The sequence below is a fragment of the Bos indicus genome, chromosome 10, assembly GCF_029378745.1.
Source record: "Bos indicus isolate NIAB-ARS_2022 breed Sahiwal x Tharparkar chromosome 10, NIAB-ARS_B.indTharparkar_mat_pri_1.0, whole genome shotgun sequence".
NCBI lineage: Eukaryota > Metazoa > Chordata > Mammalia > Artiodactyla > Bovidae > Bos > Bos indicus.
In genome coordinates this window covers 25,613,653-25,631,362 of record NC_091769.1, presented here as the reverse complement: position 1 = coordinate 25,631,362, position 17,710 = coordinate 25,613,653, and the positions used below count along the sequence as shown (strand labels likewise).

The 17,710-nt window shown below is 40.4% G+C and overlaps 1 protein-coding gene across 1 annotated transcript; it reads right to left on the bottom strand.

Moving 5' to 3' along the window:
- Positions 1-603: 603 nt before the first annotated feature.
- On the bottom strand, positions 604-17,693 carry RAB2B (RAB2B, member RAS oncogene family). The gene is made up of 8 exons (XM_019968396.2): positions 17,395-17,693; positions 17,104-17,175; positions 14,610-14,677; positions 7,871-7,953; positions 7,567-7,659; positions 3,557-3,668; positions 2,875-2,943; positions 604-2,233 (listed from the first exon to the last, which is right to left on the bottom strand). Exons 1-8 carry the CDS (start codon positions 17,438-17,440, stop codon positions 2,126-2,128), a joined length of 651 nt encoding a protein of 216 aa, XP_019823955.1. The 5' UTR covers positions 17,441-17,693; the 3' UTR covers positions 604-2,125.
- Positions 17,694-17,710: the final 17 nt, after the last annotated feature.

Genomic DNA, 17,710 nt, shown 5'->3' with positions numbered 1-17,710 from the left:
AGTGATCAACAAAGGTCATAAATTTGCCTAGATACTCTCATTTCTTATGCTTAAAACTGATGAAATACCTGAGTATAGAAGGTTATGAGTGGTTTTTGGATAATATGGGATTATCAATTCAAGAGATACTCCATTTGAATTGTTTACCATGTTAAAAAAAAAAAAAAAGATACACTCCAAAAGCAGCAGCTCTAGACAGAATGATGTTCTGATCAATGTTCTGATTCATCCTGATCGCTAAAGGTTTCTTTGACTGACAGAGGAAAACTCCTGTACAGAAACCATAAAGTTTTATTTACATTACTTCTGTCTCTGGTGTGAGTGGACTAGCCAAATTCAACAGCTTTAATCCTTTTTGAAATGAGGTAGGAGTTTTCAAAAACCAAACCAAACCAAACCTTAATCAAAGTAATACTCCATATGCCTTCCAACTTCCTGTGGTACAGTGTGAACTAATACTACTGCTACTGGGGGCAGAATCCAGTATAAAATGAATGTATCTCAAGAAGGCTTCTTCCAATTCCTTTGATACAATTTCCTAGAAGAAGAGTATCTACTTATGTTTGGGATACAATCAGAAATGACACATGAAATGTGAGCAGCTTGGATACATGCATATATTTAATAATGAAACAATTTATCGACAACCAAAAAAAAAGAGGAAAAAAATTCACAAGACCCCAGTGCTGTGGAAGAAAATGAGACATCAGTACAGCAACTGACCCAGAAGGCTGCACGGTAAGTACAGCAAAGACAGACTTGACTAGGATAGTATTGTATGCTCTTCAAATGGAGATGTATCCACTTATTTGACTGCTTGGAAGCAGGCAGCTTTATTGTATGCTGCATGGAATGGAGGCAAAGAGCCAGGGAAAGCAGAGAGAAGAGAAGGAGAAGAGCAATAAAGAATTCAGGGTAAGCAGATGGAATAGACTGAGATAGAATTACAAAGAGATGACTGTAAGGCTTTTTGTTTCCTCTGCAGCCTAAAATAAACCTGTTCCAAGTCTTTGTCAGTCAAATTCAGTGATCACATGAGTAGCACTAGGCACTGTGAAGGAATGGTGGAGGAAGTGGTTTACAAAAGTGAAAGCATACCAGGGGTTCCTGCTCTCAGGGAGCTTACAACCTCAGGGAGACAGGTTCCACACACAAAGCTACTATAAAACATATTTACAAAGTAACATAAATACAAATAAATATACATATGAATAAACAATATATGAAAGCTAAAAGGTACTGTGTCAGTAATTGTTCAGAAGTCCCTAGGTCAAAGAAGGCTTTCTGAAGGAAAAAAATGTGGACTTTGAGTATAACAGTAGTGTATAGTAGGGCATGTGCAAAGGCATAGGAGTGGAAGCAAAATGTCATGTACAGTAGGCAGATTAGCTTGATAGAAAGTCTAAATAGGTCTCCTTAAGAAGTGAGTGGGATAAAACAGTAAGAGTCTATTTGGTGAAAGACACTGACTTACCAATGTTAGGTCTGGTCCCTAAAACAAAACAAACAGGGAAAGATGTTTTCTTTAGGTAATGATAATAAGTGGCTACAAGGCTAGGACCAACTCTACTACTCTCAAAAGTTGTGTAGTTACTCTGAAACAGAGAAACTAGAAATGGGATGGAGGAGAAGTGTTCATCATCCTTGAGCAGTTCAACTAGAAGGAACTGCCTTCTGCAACAATTCTTATGTAGTGGCAAGTGAAAAACCTCAATGAAATCCCTAAACTGAGGACATAAAACCCAAAGGGCAGCCAGATCCCAGTCACCTCAAGGGCTCAAGCAGAACGTCCTAGACCTTGTTACTAATTCTTGGTGGGGAGTAGATTGTGTCTGCTTATAAAAGAATTTATTTTTGAACTACCATGACAATCAGCTTTGATCCTAACATTTTACAAATTAAAACAGGAGAATGAAAAGAGCCCTAATCTATAGGGAACGCTCACGTCCCTGAAGAAGGACAGGTCAATAAGGGCCCAAATTCTCCCCTGGTCTTTAAGTGGAGAGGCAAAACATCACACCTTGAAAAGAGGCTTTTCTCAGCCAAAGCATGTAAGACCTCTTTCTTTAAGCCTATTGATCTGAAGCTGTTCCAGGAAGGAAAAAAAAGAGTCCAGGCCAGTTGTTCAGCAGCAGCCAGAGTCAGCCCCCATGTCATGAGAGCCCCGCTGGGAGGCACTGGGTCCCACTGGGGTTGAAATACACTGCTGGGGTCCAATCTTGATGCCATTTGCCTGTAAGAGAAAAGAGGCAATAGTTCCCACCTCAGTGTAAAAGTAAGTGGGAGAAAGGAGAGGGATAAAAGGAGAAATCATTAATTACAATTTCTAGAAGCAGGTATGGCCTTGGCAGGTAACCATGTGCCTTAGCCAGACTGCTGTGGAACAGTACTCTGTGATGGTGAAGATAAGGTGACCAGCTGTGGTATTATAGATCACTGGAAGTGGCTTCTGTGCCCAAGTGACTGTTATACTTAAGTTTCATAGCTATGTGCAGAATCAGGATGTGATTGGTAAGAGTAGGTAAAACAGAAGTGGCAGCATATTAGCATATAATTCATTTATTCCCCCCCAAATGTGCTTTATAGAAATGAGAAGCTAAGCAATTAAGAATCACACCTCCCTCATGCTTTGGAATAGTAAAAACCTGAGGTTGAGAAGAAAACCTCCCATAATGTATAAACCTTTTAGATCAGCAATTAATAATCTCTTTAAGCAGTCTGGGTCTCAGACTTGAGAAAAAAACAGACAAGCTATGCCAGTTCATATAGCTTCATATAGTATCATGTTAGACAGGAAGTGCTTATATTCTAGGAAGCATCCTGTCCTGTTTAAAACAAAGCAAAAGTAATTGTCAGCCCCTTACCCTATCTTACCTCATTGTGGACATCAAATAAACCCTGCTGGATCTTCCTATATATTTCTTTGGCTGTGTTAATGAAGGCCTGAAGGAGACATAAATCATAGCATTAGGCTCAAGTTTAGGTAGAGAAATTAGGAAAAGAGAATACAAATATTATGCCTATTTGGATTTCAAAAGTGAATTGGGAACCATTACGAGAATTGAGTAAAAATACACAAGGTCCTCCAAAGGCCCTGTAAAAGCCATTCCAAACAATTTCAAATAGAAAAAAGAGATTCTATGGTATTTTGGTATTGACGCAAGATGTACCTAGGGTTCCCAGATTGGCACACTCTGCAAATAAAGCAAACATGCTCTCTTCTGAGTCAGTTACTTAAGACAGATTCAACACCAGACTTAGGAATGACTAAGATGGAATTCATTAGTTCCTCAACTAAGATGATTTACAAATAACAGTAGTGTCAATCCACACTTATCAATTAATGTTACTTAATATAAAAGTAAAGCCTTAGGAATCAAGGAAAAACAAATGGAACAATTCCCTTAAAGGGAGATACGTGGTCACTATGACCACAAGACATCCTTTTCTTACCCATGTTTTAACAGAGGAGGAGAATTCTGAAGGAAAAAAAAGGGGGGACAAAGATAACGGTGTAATCTCTGAAAAGCTTTCCCTACTTTTTCCCAAATAGTACCTCCTCAACATTGCAGGCTGTTTTGGCTGAAGTTTCCATGAATATAAGTCCATGTTCCCGAGCAAAGGCTTCTCCTTCTTCTCTCTTCACATCCCTACGAGACTCTAAGTCACTGCAAGAGATTAATCATTAATTGGGGAGAAAACTAAAAAAAGATCCAAGTGAAAGAAGAAATTTATTCTAAAAGAATCCCACAGCTGTTTCAACTGCCAGTTAATCCATAAAGAATGCAGATCCTGAATGGTGTCCTCTTGTACAGGGTTACTGATTTCTGTAGCCTCTGGGAAAATATTCTTCAGATCAGATTCTTGACAGCTGCTGCACAGTTGAGGATAATGCCTTATCTCTTATTACAGAGAAAAGGGTTTATAAAAGGTTAGGCAAGCCCCATAGTTTCTCAAGGTCTATGCTGTAGTCTTCTCTTTTGAAGGAGATCCAGTTAAACCAAAGGAAAGAAGAAGAAAGGGAAATTCCAGTTACTGGGAAGTAGAAAAGTCATGGATGTCACATCGCATAGTGATAAGTATCTTCCTCATTACTGGAATCAAGCCACAAGAAGAAGACAGCAAGGAATAAGGAAAACCCAGCTGCCTTAACTCACTATTATCATTATTAACATGTATAATAAACAGCAGCCTGCCACCAGGGAAATGAAGGATTCAGAGAAAATGATATGGGTAAAATTAGGTGATCCTGAGAACAGAGCCGAGGACTGAGGAAGAATAAAGTGGCATGGAAAAGACTTTATGAAACACAGGATTAAAGGATGCAGAATAAGATTATGGTGAATTGTCCAATTTTCATTTTTCAAACTGGAAATTTTCATTTGGGAGGATTCCAGTTTTTCACCATGAAAAGAAAAAATCCAGGAGTAAGTCCACTAGAGAACAAAACATCTGCAAAACGTATACTTATTTTTCATGAGCTGTGTGAAGACCAAGGAAGAACTAACCCGAAATGGCAACAGTCCTAAATCTGAACATCTAGCCCAGACATACCTCTGAGTTCCAGATCTGTTTGTCCATTTTCCTGTTCATTTCTACTCATGTGTAAAAGGCACCTCAGATATACATCAAAATGAAATATCATCTTTTCCCCCCAACCCAACTCTGTCCCACACCTCCACATGGCACAAGCCAAAAACCAAGGTTATTATTAACATTTTTTCCTTCTTCACACCAAATATCCAATTCACCCCAAAGCGAAGTACTTCCAAAATGTACCTTACAATCATCCTTTCTCTCTCTCTCCAGTGTCACTGACCTAGTCCAATCCACCACTTTCTCACTTGGACTGCTGCAGCTGAGATCCACATCAACCCTTGCTCCCCTCCAGATCTTTTAAAATCTGATCAAGCTACTTCCCTGCTTAAAACTCTTAAATGCTTCCTACTTGTTTAGAATAAAATCCAGACTCCTCACTCAGGTCTGTAAGTGCCACAAGATCTGGCTCCTGTCTTCTTTTCCAACCTCATCTTGTACCATTCCCCTTTGATTTAGTCTAACCACACCAGGTTCTTCCAACATTATAAATTTATCATCAAGCTTCTTCCCAGTTTAGAGCTTTCACAGAGTTTCTTAACCCCGTTTGACACCTTTTCAAAAACTTTGCCCAGTGAACTCTTGCCCATCCTTCAGATTCCAGTTTAAATTACAACTCTAAATCAACAGTAAGTACCCTGGGGCTTCCCTGGTAGTCCAGTGGTCCAATGCAGGGGACACTCGTTTGATCCTTGGTCTGGGAGGATCGCACATGCCTCAGAGCAGAGCAGCTAAGCCGGTGTGCCACAACTCCCGAGTCCATTTGCCACAACTACTGAAGCGGGCATGCCTTAGAGCCCGTGCTCCACAACAAGAGAAGCCACAAAATCGAGAAGCCTGCACACTGCAACTAGTGAGTAGCTCCTGCTCTCCAAAACTAGAGAAAGCCCACAAGCAGCAATAAGACCCCAGACTCCTTTGTTCATGGGATTCTCTAAGCAAGAACACTGGAGTGGGTAGCCATTCCCTTCAGGAGATCTTCCTGACCCCGGGATCAAACCCTGGCCTCCTGCATCCCAGGCGGATTCTTTACCATCTGAGTCACCAGAGAAGCCCAAATAAAATTATAAAAAATAAATAAGTATCCTGGTACTCTTTTTTATAGTGCCCTTTTTTTTCCCCTTCACTGCATTTATCATAATTTGTAAACAGATACAAATCATTTTATATTTAATATCTATGTCTCCACTAGACTGTGAACTCCATGGGAATGAGGGCAGGATTTTGTTTTCACCTTGCCCACTCAGGGTCTAGCACAATACCTAGGATGTACTTAAGGTTTTTCACAAATTGGCTGAACCAATGAGTATAATCAGTCTGTGGCCACAGTTCTAGGTGCCACAGATTATTTTAAATACTCAAGGGAAACACAGCAACACTCAACATCAGAACACGACATAAATTGTTGTTGTTCAGTCGCTAAGTCAGAGCCGACTCTTTTGTGACCCCATGGACTGTAGCCTGCCAGGCTCCTCTGTTCATAGGATTTCCCAGGCAAAAACAATGGAAGGGGTTGCCATTTCCTTCTCCAGGGGATCTTCCCAACCCAGGGATAGAACCCGTGTCTCCTGCACTGGAAGGCGGATTCTTTACCATTGAGCCACCAGAGAAGCCCCCACATAAATACAAGCTTAATATAACTGGCAGTGTCAAAATCAGATCATGATAGATTCAACATTTGCACTTCTTTTTGAGGCTGCATTCTTGGCAGCTGCTGTGACAAAAAGCAAACACTGCACAAAAATCAATTTGCAACAGAAAAAAGAGTGGTAGTGTGCAGTGTTAACTCCAAGGTTTGACAAGCTGTGCTGTGCCTGACAGGCATACACAGGTCATTAGCAAGTAGTTACAGTTACTTAAGAATGAAATAATAAATTCTTTTTCTTTTAATTCATGTTTTCCGTTTTCCAAACAGTTACTCAGTTGCTATGACAAAAATACCTGCTACTTTGTTTAGACCTAACTATTTAATAACAAATCCATCAAGTATGTCTTTTGGCTCATGGGTGCCTTAGAAAATTCACTGAGAATAACAAATGTTGCTAAGGATGGGGAGAAACTGGAACACTTGTGCACTGAGAGTAGCAATGTTAAGTAGTGCAGCCACTATGGAAAACCGTACAGCAGTACCTCCAAAAATTAAACAGAATTTCCATAAGATCCAGCAGTTCCACTTCTGGGCATATATCCTAAAGAACTGAAAGCAGGGACCTAAGCAGATCTTTGTACACCCATGCTGACCAGCAGCATTATTCACAACAGCCAAAAGTTAGAAGCAACCAAAGTGTACATCAATGGATAATAAAGAAAATGTGGTAAATACATCCAATGGATTACTATCTAACCTTAAAACAGAAGAAAATTCTGACACACGCTACAATATAGATAAACCTTGAGGATGTTATGCTAAACAAAAGCCAGGAACAAGAGGACAAATATTGTAAGATTCCTAAAGTAGTCAGAAGAGACAGAAAGTAGAATGGTTATTGCGAGGGGCTAGTGGGATGGGGATCTTCCCTGATGGCTCAGCAGTAAAGAATCCATCTGCAATGCAGGAGACGTGGTTTCAATCCCTGGGTTAGGAAGATCCCCTGGAGAGGGAAACAGCAACCCACTCCAGTATTCTTGTCTGGGAAATCCCACAGACAGAGGAGTCTGGCGGGCCACAGTCCATAGGGTCGCAAAAGAGTTAGACACAACTTAGTGACTAAACAACAACAGTGGGATGGGGAAGGTGAAATTAGTGTTCATGGGAACAGAGTTTCAGTTGGGGAAGATAAAAAAGTTCTGGAGATAAATGGTGGTGATAGTTGTATAACAATGTGAATGTACTCAATGCCACAGAACTGTACACTTAAAAATGGTTAAAATGGTAATGGAACTAAAAAAGTTTAGGTCCCAAATAATTCAATATCCAAAGAGTACCTAGATGACATCTAGTACTTATTATTTATACAAATAAAATTTTACCTCTTGTTCCCAATCAGCATGATAACCATGTTGGAACTAGAGTGCTGCCGGGCATCCTCTAACCATGAGGTCAAGTGATTGAAGGTTTCACGCCTACAGCAGAAAAATTTCAAAAGTGGGTCAGAGGCCCATTTCAAAACGCCAAAGCAATTCCAAATGCATAAGAAAAAGGGGAAACTTATATGTATAAAGAAAAATATAAAACAGGCAATTCCTCTTTAGCATTCTTACTAGATTAGGTGGATTAAAAAGATTTTGAGAACAGAGGAAAGAGTCTCCCTCTCACGCAGCAGACATGCCTCACCTTGTAATGTCATACACCAGCAGTGCGCCGGCTGCTCCTCTGTAGTAGGAACGGGTGATAGAACGGAAGGATTCTTGTCCAGCCTTTTCCATCAACATGGCAACAGCAAAAAAAATCCCAACAAAACCAGGTTATTTGCAGAGAAGTTACTTGATCAGATGCCACTTTAACACAAAGTGTTTTTGTGTTATTTTACAATTTTACAAAAGAACTTCTATTAAGGAAAGAGAATTGGCCAAAAGAAAACCTGAATGCCCAGGAAGAAGTCCAGGTGGGAAATCAATATCTTTCAGTGGGAGTACAATTGATATTTTGGGCGGGTCAATTCTTCCTGTGAGACTGTCCATTTAATTGCTGAATGTTTAGCATCCCTGGCTCCCTGTCACTGAATATATTTACCCTACAGTCAGTGTGACAAAGACATTTCCACACAATATCCCCTAGGAGAGAACTGGAAATAGAACTAGAAACTCAAAGAGTATTTTTCAGTCCCATATGATGTTGCACGTATCACCTTTGTTTTTTGTTTCTATTTTTGTTTCCACTCCTTTGTCTTAGAAAATTATCTTAGAATGCCAATGCTCTATATAATACAAGTTTCATTCCAATGGATCAACGAAGAAAATTAGATACAAAGCACTTAAATTAGGCATATACTAACTGACCTTTAGTGACTGATAAAGGCAGGACAGGGCTTCCCGGATGGTGCTAATGGTAAAGAACCCTTCTGCCACTGAAGGAGACTTAAGAGACGTGGGTTTGATCCCTGAATTGGGAAGATCCCCTGGAGGAGGGCATGAAAATCCACTCCAGTATTCTTGCCTGGAGAATCCGATGGACAGAGGAGCCTGGTGGGCTACAGTCCACAGGGTCACAAAGCGTTGGACATGACGAGTGACTTAGCACACACATCCGCAAAAGCAGGACTGCCAAGATGTCCCTTACTGGGATCCTGTCATAGCAAATAGGAATAACGACTAGGGAAAGCAGTCCAGGGCCCAGAACAGAGCTGTCCTAAAACAAATTCAAGTTTATTCTCTACTTTCATTTCCAATGGGGGCCAAGATTTAAGATTTATTTATAATTGAGCAATTTACTATGCCCCCATATACAGGATACTTTTGCTTTCTTGATGGAATAGGTTTTGGGGGAGGACAGGTTTCATCAAAGGAAACAAAATTATCTAAATATGAATTCCCTGGGCATTGACTCTATTCTATCAGAAAAGTTTTCACATTCTTGAAATTGCTTATCCTTCTGTCCCTACATAAAGATTTGGATGGGAGACTATTGTTCTTAAAGATAGGGAAACTAAGATCTGGACATGGGAAAATAAATAGATTTTACACAATATACCAATACCCAGGTGTGGATGTGACTGGTGATAGAAACAAGGTCCGATGCTATAAAGAGCAATATTGCACAGGAACCTGGAATGTCAGGTCCATGAATCAAGGCAAATTGGAAGTGGTCACACAGGAGATGGCAAGAGTGAACGTCGACATTCTAGGAATCAGCGAACTAAAATGGACCGGAATGGGTGAATTTAAATCAGATGACCATTATATCTACTACTGTGGGCAGGAATCCCTTAGAAGAAATGGAGTAGCCATCATGGTCAAGAAAAGAGTCCAAAATGCAGTACTTGGATACAATCTCAAAAACGACAGAATGATCTCTGTTCATTTCCAAGGCAAACCATTCAATATCACAGTAATCCAAGTCTATGCCCCAACCAGTAACGCTGAAGAAGCTGAAGTTGAACGGAACTATTCTATGAAGACCTACAAGACCTTTTAGAACTAACACCCAAAAAAGATGTCCTTTTCACTATAGGGGACTGGAATGCAAAAGTAGGAAGTCAAGAAACACCTGGAGTAACAGGCAAATTTGGCCTTGGAATACGGAATGAAGCAGGGCAAAGGCTAATAGGGTATTGCCAAGAGAACGCACTGGTCATACCAAACACCCTCTTCCAACAACACAAAAGAAGACTCTACAAATGGACATCACCAGATGGTCAACACCGAAATCAGACTGATTATATTCTTTGCAGCCAAAGATGGAGAAGCTCTATACAGTCAGCAAAAACAAGACCAGGAGCTGACTGTGGCTCAGATCGTGAGCTCCTTATTGCCAAATTCAGACTTAAGTTGAAGAAAGTAGGGAAAACCACTAGACCATTCAGGTATGACCTAAATCAAATCCCTTATGATTATACAGTGGAAGTGAGAAATAGATTTAAGGGACTAGATCTGATAGAGTGCCTGATGAACTATGGACCGAGGTTTGTGACACTGTACAGGAGACAGGGATCAAGACCATCCCCATGAAAAAGAAATGCAAAAAAGCAAAATGGCTGTCTGGGGAGGCCTTACAAGAAGCTGTGGAAAGAAGAGAAGCGAAAAGCAAAGGAGAAAAGGAAGGATATAAGCATCTGAATGCAGAGTTCCAAAGAATGGCAAGAAGAGATAAGAAAGCCTTCCTCAGCGATCAATGCAAAGAAATTGCATTGATCTAGAAATCTCTTCAAGAAAATCAGAGATACCAAGGGAACATTTCATGCAAAGATGGGCTTGATAAAGGACAGAAACGTTATGGACCTAAACAGAAGCAGAAGATACTAAGAAGAGGTGGCAAGAATACACAGAAGAACTGTACAAAAAAGATCTTCACAATCAAGATAATCACAATGGTATGATCACTCACCTAGAGCCAGACATCTGGAATGTGAAGTCAAGTGGGCCTTAGAAAGCATCATTATGAACAAAGCTAGTGGAGGTGACGGAATTCCAGTTGAGCTATTTCAAATCCTGGAAGATGATACTGTGTAAGTGCTGCACTCAATATGCCAGCAAATTTGGAAAACTCAGCAGTGGCCACAGGACTGGAAAAGGTCAGTTTTCATTCCAATTCCAAAGAAAGGCAATGCCAAAGAATACTCAAACTACTGCACAACTGCACTCATCTCACACGCTAGTAAAGTAATGCTCAAAATTCTCCAAGCCAGGCTTCAGCAATACGTGAACAGTGAACTTCCTGACGTTCAAGCTGGTTTTAGAAAAGGCAGAGGAACCAGAGATCAAATTGCCAACATCCGCTGGATCATGGAAAAAGCAAGAGAGTTCCAGAAAAACATCTATTTCTGCTTTATTGACTATGCCAAAGCCTTTGACTGTGTGGATCCCAATAAACTGTGGAAAATTCTGAAAGAGATAGGAATACCAGACCACCTGACCTGCCTCTTGAGAAACCTATATGCAGGTCAGGAAGCAACAGTTAGAACTGGACATGGAACAACAGATTGGTTCCAAATAGGAAAAGGAGTACGTCAAGGCTGTATACTGTCACTCTGCTTATTTAACTTCTATGCAGAGTACATCATGAGAAACGCTGGGCTGGAAGAAGCACAAGCTGGAATCAAGATCGCCGGGAGAAATATCAATAACCTCAGATATGCAGATGACACTGCCCTTATGGCAGAAAGTGAAGAGGAACTAAAAAGCCTCTTGATGAAAGTGAAAGAGGAGAGTGAAAAAGTTGGCTTAAAGCTCAACATTCAGAAAACAAAGATCTTGGCATCTGGTCCCATCACTTCATGGGAAATAGATGGGGAAACAGTGGAAACAGTGTCAGACTTTATTTTTGGGGGATCCAAAATCACTGCAGATGGTGACTGCAGCCATGAAATTAAAAGATGCTTACTCCTTGGAAGGAAAGTTATGACCAACCTAGATAGCATATTCAAAAGCAGAGACATTACTTTGCCAACAAAGTCCGTCTAGTCAAGGCTATGATTTTTCCAGTGGTCATGTATGGATGTGAGAGTTGGTCTGTGAAGAAAGCTAAGTGCCGAAGAACTGATGCTTTTGAACTGTGGTGTTGGAGAAGACTCTTGAGAGTCCCTTGGACTGCAAGGAGATCCAACCAGTCCATTCTGAAGGAGATCAGCCCTGGGATTTCTTTGGAAGGAATGATGCTAAAGCTGAAACTCCAGTACTTTGGCCACCTCATGCGAAGAGTTGACTCATTGGAAAAGACTCTGATGCTGGGAGGGATTGGGGGCAGGAGGAGAAGGGGACGACAGAGGATGAGATGGCTGGATGGCATCACCGACTCGATGGACATGAGTTTGAGTGAACTCCGGGAGTTGGTGATGGACAGGGAGGCCTGGTGTGCTGCGATTCATGGGGTTGCAAAGAGTCGGACACGACTGAGTGACTGAATGAACTGAACACAATATACCAAAGATAACATTCATGATACTAATAATTAACACAAATGTGAAAAATTAGGCTCAAAGGTCAGTTCAGTAACTGGCCAGAAGTTAAAAATTCTATAAACACCAAATCCATAATTTAAATGTAGGAGCTTAGTGTAATACTCCATAGCAAAAAAAGTCTGTTTTCTTAAACATTATGTCACATAATCTAAAGCCAGGTTTAAGGTAAGAAGACTGTTCTAGTACACTAGTTCTAGGTTACATTTCCAACAGTACAAGAATCTCTTACTACAACAATCATATAAGTGTCTTATTGCACCTGTTAGAACATCAAAATCCAAAAGTAATTCTAAAGAACTCTGTTGGTAATATTAACCACACTTTAAGATCTAAAACATATTTTTTCCCTCCAAGGGATCACTTAAATTTTATTTTTTTCCCTAATAGTTTTATGTCTTAAATCATTTGATTCCTGGTTGGCTTCTAACTTACTTTTTTTCCTCCTCTGCTATGGTTGAAAGCCCTCTCCTTCCTCAAGTCCTTTCAAGAGCTAAAAGGGAAGTCTGAGGGAGGCCTGTGTGATGGTTGAATCAATAGAAGCATTTAACTTTTGCAAATGAAAACACTTCCAGTGCGCTATCACAAATGATTTTTGAAATCAAATCACTTTACTTCTTAATCTCAATCAATTTCCTGAACCAAAGTTTGTGAGGCAGTAAGTTAGAAAGAGACTTCCCTGGTGGTCCAGTGGCTAAGACTCTGAGCTCCCAATGCAGGGGGCAAAGTTTGATCCCTGGCCAGGGAACTAGGTCCCACATATTGCAACTAAAGATCCTGCTGCTGCAACTAAGAGCCGGTGCAGTCAAATAAATGAATAAAAATAAATATTTTTTAAAAAAAGCTAGAAAGAGTGAGCCATTCAATTTGGGTTGATCTGCATTAGTCTGAGGTATCTTTGTCCATCTCCTGTTTTTAAAAAAAATCCGAAGCAGCAAAGAATTAAGATGGAGATAAAGAGAATTAAGTTTTCTCATTTCCCCCAAAGGGAAGCATCACATTATATATAATTTCAAGATGTATAAAGTATCCATTCTTACAAAAGCAGACAGGCTCATTTCTTAAGAATCAAAATGCATTCCAAAGTAAGATGCAAATGAATCTGGGATATTTTTTTTTGGCCATGCTGCATGACTTATGGAATAGTAGTTCCTTGACCAGGGATGAAACCCTTATACTGCCCTTGCACTGAAAGCGCCAAGTCCTAACCACTGGACTGCTAGAAAATTCCTGAATTTTGGATTATTTAATCAATATATTTACCAAAGCAAACTCCTATATATTTGGGTTATTTGAAACAAAAAGATGTGGCATTCAGAATTTGTAACTGTAACAGATGGAAGTGAAAGCTTCCCTGTCTCCTTGATTTCACTAGACCTCCTCTGACTTCTGTATGCAGGTCAAAAAGGAATAGTTAAAACCAGACATGGAACAACAGACTGGTTCCAAACTGGGCAAGAAGTATGTCAAGGCTATATATCGTCACCCATTTTATTTAACTTATATGCAGAGTACATCATGTGAAATGCCAGGCTGGATGAAGCACAAGCTGGAATCAAGATTTCCAGGAGAAATATCAATAACCTCAGATATGCAGACAACACCACTCTTACGGCAGAAAAGCAAAGAACTGACGAGTCTCTTGATGAAAGTCAAAGAGGACAGTGAAAAAGCTGGCTTAAAACTCAACATTCAAAAAACTAAGATCATGGCATCTGGTCCCATCACTTCATGGCAAGTAGATGGGGAGACAATGGAAACAGTGACAGACTTTATTTTCTTGGGCTTCAAAATCACTGCTTATGGTGACGGCAGCCATGAAATTAAAAGACGCTTGCTCCTTGCAAGAAAAGCTATGACCAACCTAGAAAGCATGTTAAAAAGCAGAGATATTACTTTGCCAATAAAGGTCCATCTAGTTAAAGCTATGGTTTTTCTAATAGTCATGTATGGATCTGACAGTTGGACTATAAAAAGCTAAGTGCTGAAGAATTGATGCTTTTGAACTGTGGTGTTGGAGAAGACTGTTGAGAGTCCCTTGGATTGCAAGGAGATCCAACCAGTCCATCCTAAAGGAAATCAGTCCTGAATATTCACTGGGAGGACTGATGCTGAAGCTGAAGCTCCAATACTTTTGTCACCTGATGCGAAGAACTGACTCATTGGAAAAGATCCTGATGGTGGGAAAGATTAAGGCAGGAGGAGAAGGGGATGACAGAGGATGAGATGGTTGGACGGCATCACTGACTCGATGGACATGAGTTTGAGTAGGTTCCAGCTATTGGTGATGGACAGGGAAGCCTGACGTGCTGCAGTCCATGGGGTCGCAAAGAGTTGGACATGACTGAGCGACTGAACTGAACTCTGACCTCCATCCTTAGCTCCTCCGTCATAGCCCTTTATCCCTGCATCAGCCTTTACTGTTATATTTGGGACTAGAGTATTTTTGTTTTCTCTTACCGTATCCCAGATTTGCAGTTTGATTTGTTTTCCATCAATGTTGACCATACGGGCCCCAAACTCCACGCCTGTCAGTGAAAACCGAGAGAAAGAATGTAATTCTCATGAACAACAACCATGGTGACAAGAGGTTCATGCTTGTCCTCATTGTGCTAATGACTCATCCTCCGTACTTAGTGCCACTAAGCCCATTACAGTTCCCTATTTGCTCCAATTAATTTTGTGCTCCTTAAAGTTTTATCTTTTAGAATTAAAAACTTTGTTCCAGGTGACAACCACCTCAGGAATATAACTGAAAAGCATATATGGGCATAAAAATTAATTAAGAAATCAAATAGAAAAAGTGAATTAATTTTTAGAATTATTGTTTAATGCATAAATTTGAATAAGAAATGTTTAATTTGTAACTTTTTAAAAAACTTCTAAATTTTTGAAAATATTTCTTAATATTTTCCCAAAGTCAGTCACTAATCCTCTATATGAAACAATAAATACTTGCTTTTTGCAATTTTAGAATTTTTTTTAGAAAAGCACCTATCTAAGAATAGATTCTCAAGAATGAAACATTTCAGATCTCCAATAATTCCAAGAGTTCACCAGAAAACGGCATTCCTCACAGGGGTTTGGAAACGGATAGTCCGAATAAAGGGTTTAGTTTACCTGGCATTCAACTTCTATCAAGGTAATCTCAGGACAAAACTTAAAAATCAAAGATCACTTACATTAAAAATACTTGATTGTAAGTCAAACAATTCGTCCTATTTTCTATCTTTACACAGTACTTTACTCCAGGAATTCTGATCTGCAGGTAAGAAACAGTACTAATCTAGCTTCTGCTATTCAGGGGCCCCAGGCACAATATATCCAGAATCTCTCTCAATTCTATAAAGTTTTACAGTCAATAAGCAGATTTAAAAAATTGTTTCTTACTACTATAGACTGCATCATCAAGAATAATGACAGTTACTAAAAAAAAAAAAGTCACTAATTTTTATGTTTTCTTTCTGGACAAGAGGAATGGAGTTTCAATGGTGAAGAATTAAAAAATACAACTTCTGTCCCCTTTTATGCAACTTCCTCTAATTATGAAGAAACCTTCATATTTTGTGCACATTTTATAGCCAACTGCCTTGTTTATCTTGGTATAGAAGACTGAATTCAGAAAGAAACAGGGCATATATTGGACTCTGGGGAAACTTGATTGATCACTTCATTCCACTACTTTGAAACCTGTCACTTGCTCCCTTTACCTTTAGGTGTGTCAAAACTTCATCTCTCCCCTTCCCCACCCCAGATGTTCTCTACTCTTAGTTCTTGTCACTCTTCACTTTAGATTCCATGGTCAAGCCATATTAAATTACTTTCAGTTTTCCAGATTAGTCTGATCTCTGTTATTCCTGAGCCTTTGCACCTGTTTTTCCCTCTTGCCCTGATCACTTTTCTCTCATCTCCACAACCCCTTCACCTGGCTAGTTCCTGCTCATGCTTCCATTTTCAGCTTTTTCTGATAGATGTGGCAGCCTCTTATCCCCTTCTGCAACAGTGATTTATTCTTCAGTATCTGCCCCCAGCCTCACCTCACCTCCTCCACTGGAGCTTTCAATGTAGGCACGTTTGCCTTGTTAAGCACTGTATCACTTAGCACCTAGCACACTGTGGTTGTACACAATAGTCATTTACAAAAATATTTTCCTGTTGATACTAAATCCTTTTCTAACCACTTTAGTTATTTGGCTCTGAATAAGTACTTTGGGATCAGTAGTAGCTTCAGATTTCCATAATGTGGGACTTGGAAGTGGTGATATAGTAAGAATGGGAGCTAGGGATTTTATTCTGAAATGGCAATTGAATGCCAAGAAAGCTAGTGTTATGTATATAATCTTTATTTGGGTTGGAGTTACGGAGATTATGGGGAAAGGGTTGTTCAAACTCAGCAGGTCGTCCCACATCACAAATTTGTGGAAGATGTTCACATTTCCCACGATTACCAGAGTGTTTTTGAAACTCATGATTATCATATCTTTTCTTTAAAACAAAAGTTAGCAGTTTCATGTACCTTTTATTCTAGGTCTGGGATGGCTCTTCCATTTGCTTCCTCCTCTCCAACACACACACAAAATCTATATGGTAGTGATTACTTTGAAAAAGTAATGAGGTTCACACTAATTTACCGCAGAGTAAGGTGAGTTTTTGAATTAACAGTACGTTTTCGTAGGATTTTACATAAACATACAAATCACATTTGTTAAAAAAAAAATCCTAAGGCAACTAATCCATACCTCATGGTCATCTCTAAATCTAGTCACCTTTCAATTACTTACTCCCCATTACACTACTGCCCATTTCTCAGCATTTAGTCATTCTTCACTTAACATAACTTTGGACTAACCCAAAAATAGGAAGACGTAACTTTTCTACTTAGAACACTAAAGCTGCTAACTTTCTATTTTAGTCAGATTTCATAATCTATTCTAGGAGAGGTATATGCGCTTACCTATTGTGAGGTCGTGGACAGGTTGGAACCGCTTGTCTGTAAACTGCAAGAGGAGACATGACTTCCCCACACCTGAAAGAAGACGCGTGCGTTAGGAGTTAGGCAGCGAGAACAGATCAGTGTCGGGGCGTCCAGGACTGGGGAAGGGGAGCCCCGAGCCCCGCCCCCGGCGGCCCGCCCCGCCCCCGCTTCACTTAATCGCCCAGCCCACTAAATGAGCCCCGCCCCCAAGCCCCGACTTGGATGTTTCGGATCCCCGCCCCAGCTTGAGGATTGTCGCCCGCGGGTTACCTGTGTCTCCGATGATGATGTACTTGAAGAGATAAGCATAAGTCATGGTCCCTTTTCCTCTGGATTCCGGGTCCGCCCGACTTCTGCAGCCACTTACCTCCGGCCTCTCTAGCCGCTCAATCTATCGACCTCCGGCCCCTCTAGCCCAGTTAACGTCTCTATTGCTCTCCCTCGAAATCCCGTTTCGGTCGGAGCGACTGTAATACCCAGATACCACCTCCGGGGACGCCTCTAACACTCCTACATGCCATTATCCCACCAAGCTCCAGGAGGCGATAGCTAGCCTGTCAGTCCGCTCGGCCTTCCCGGGCCTGAC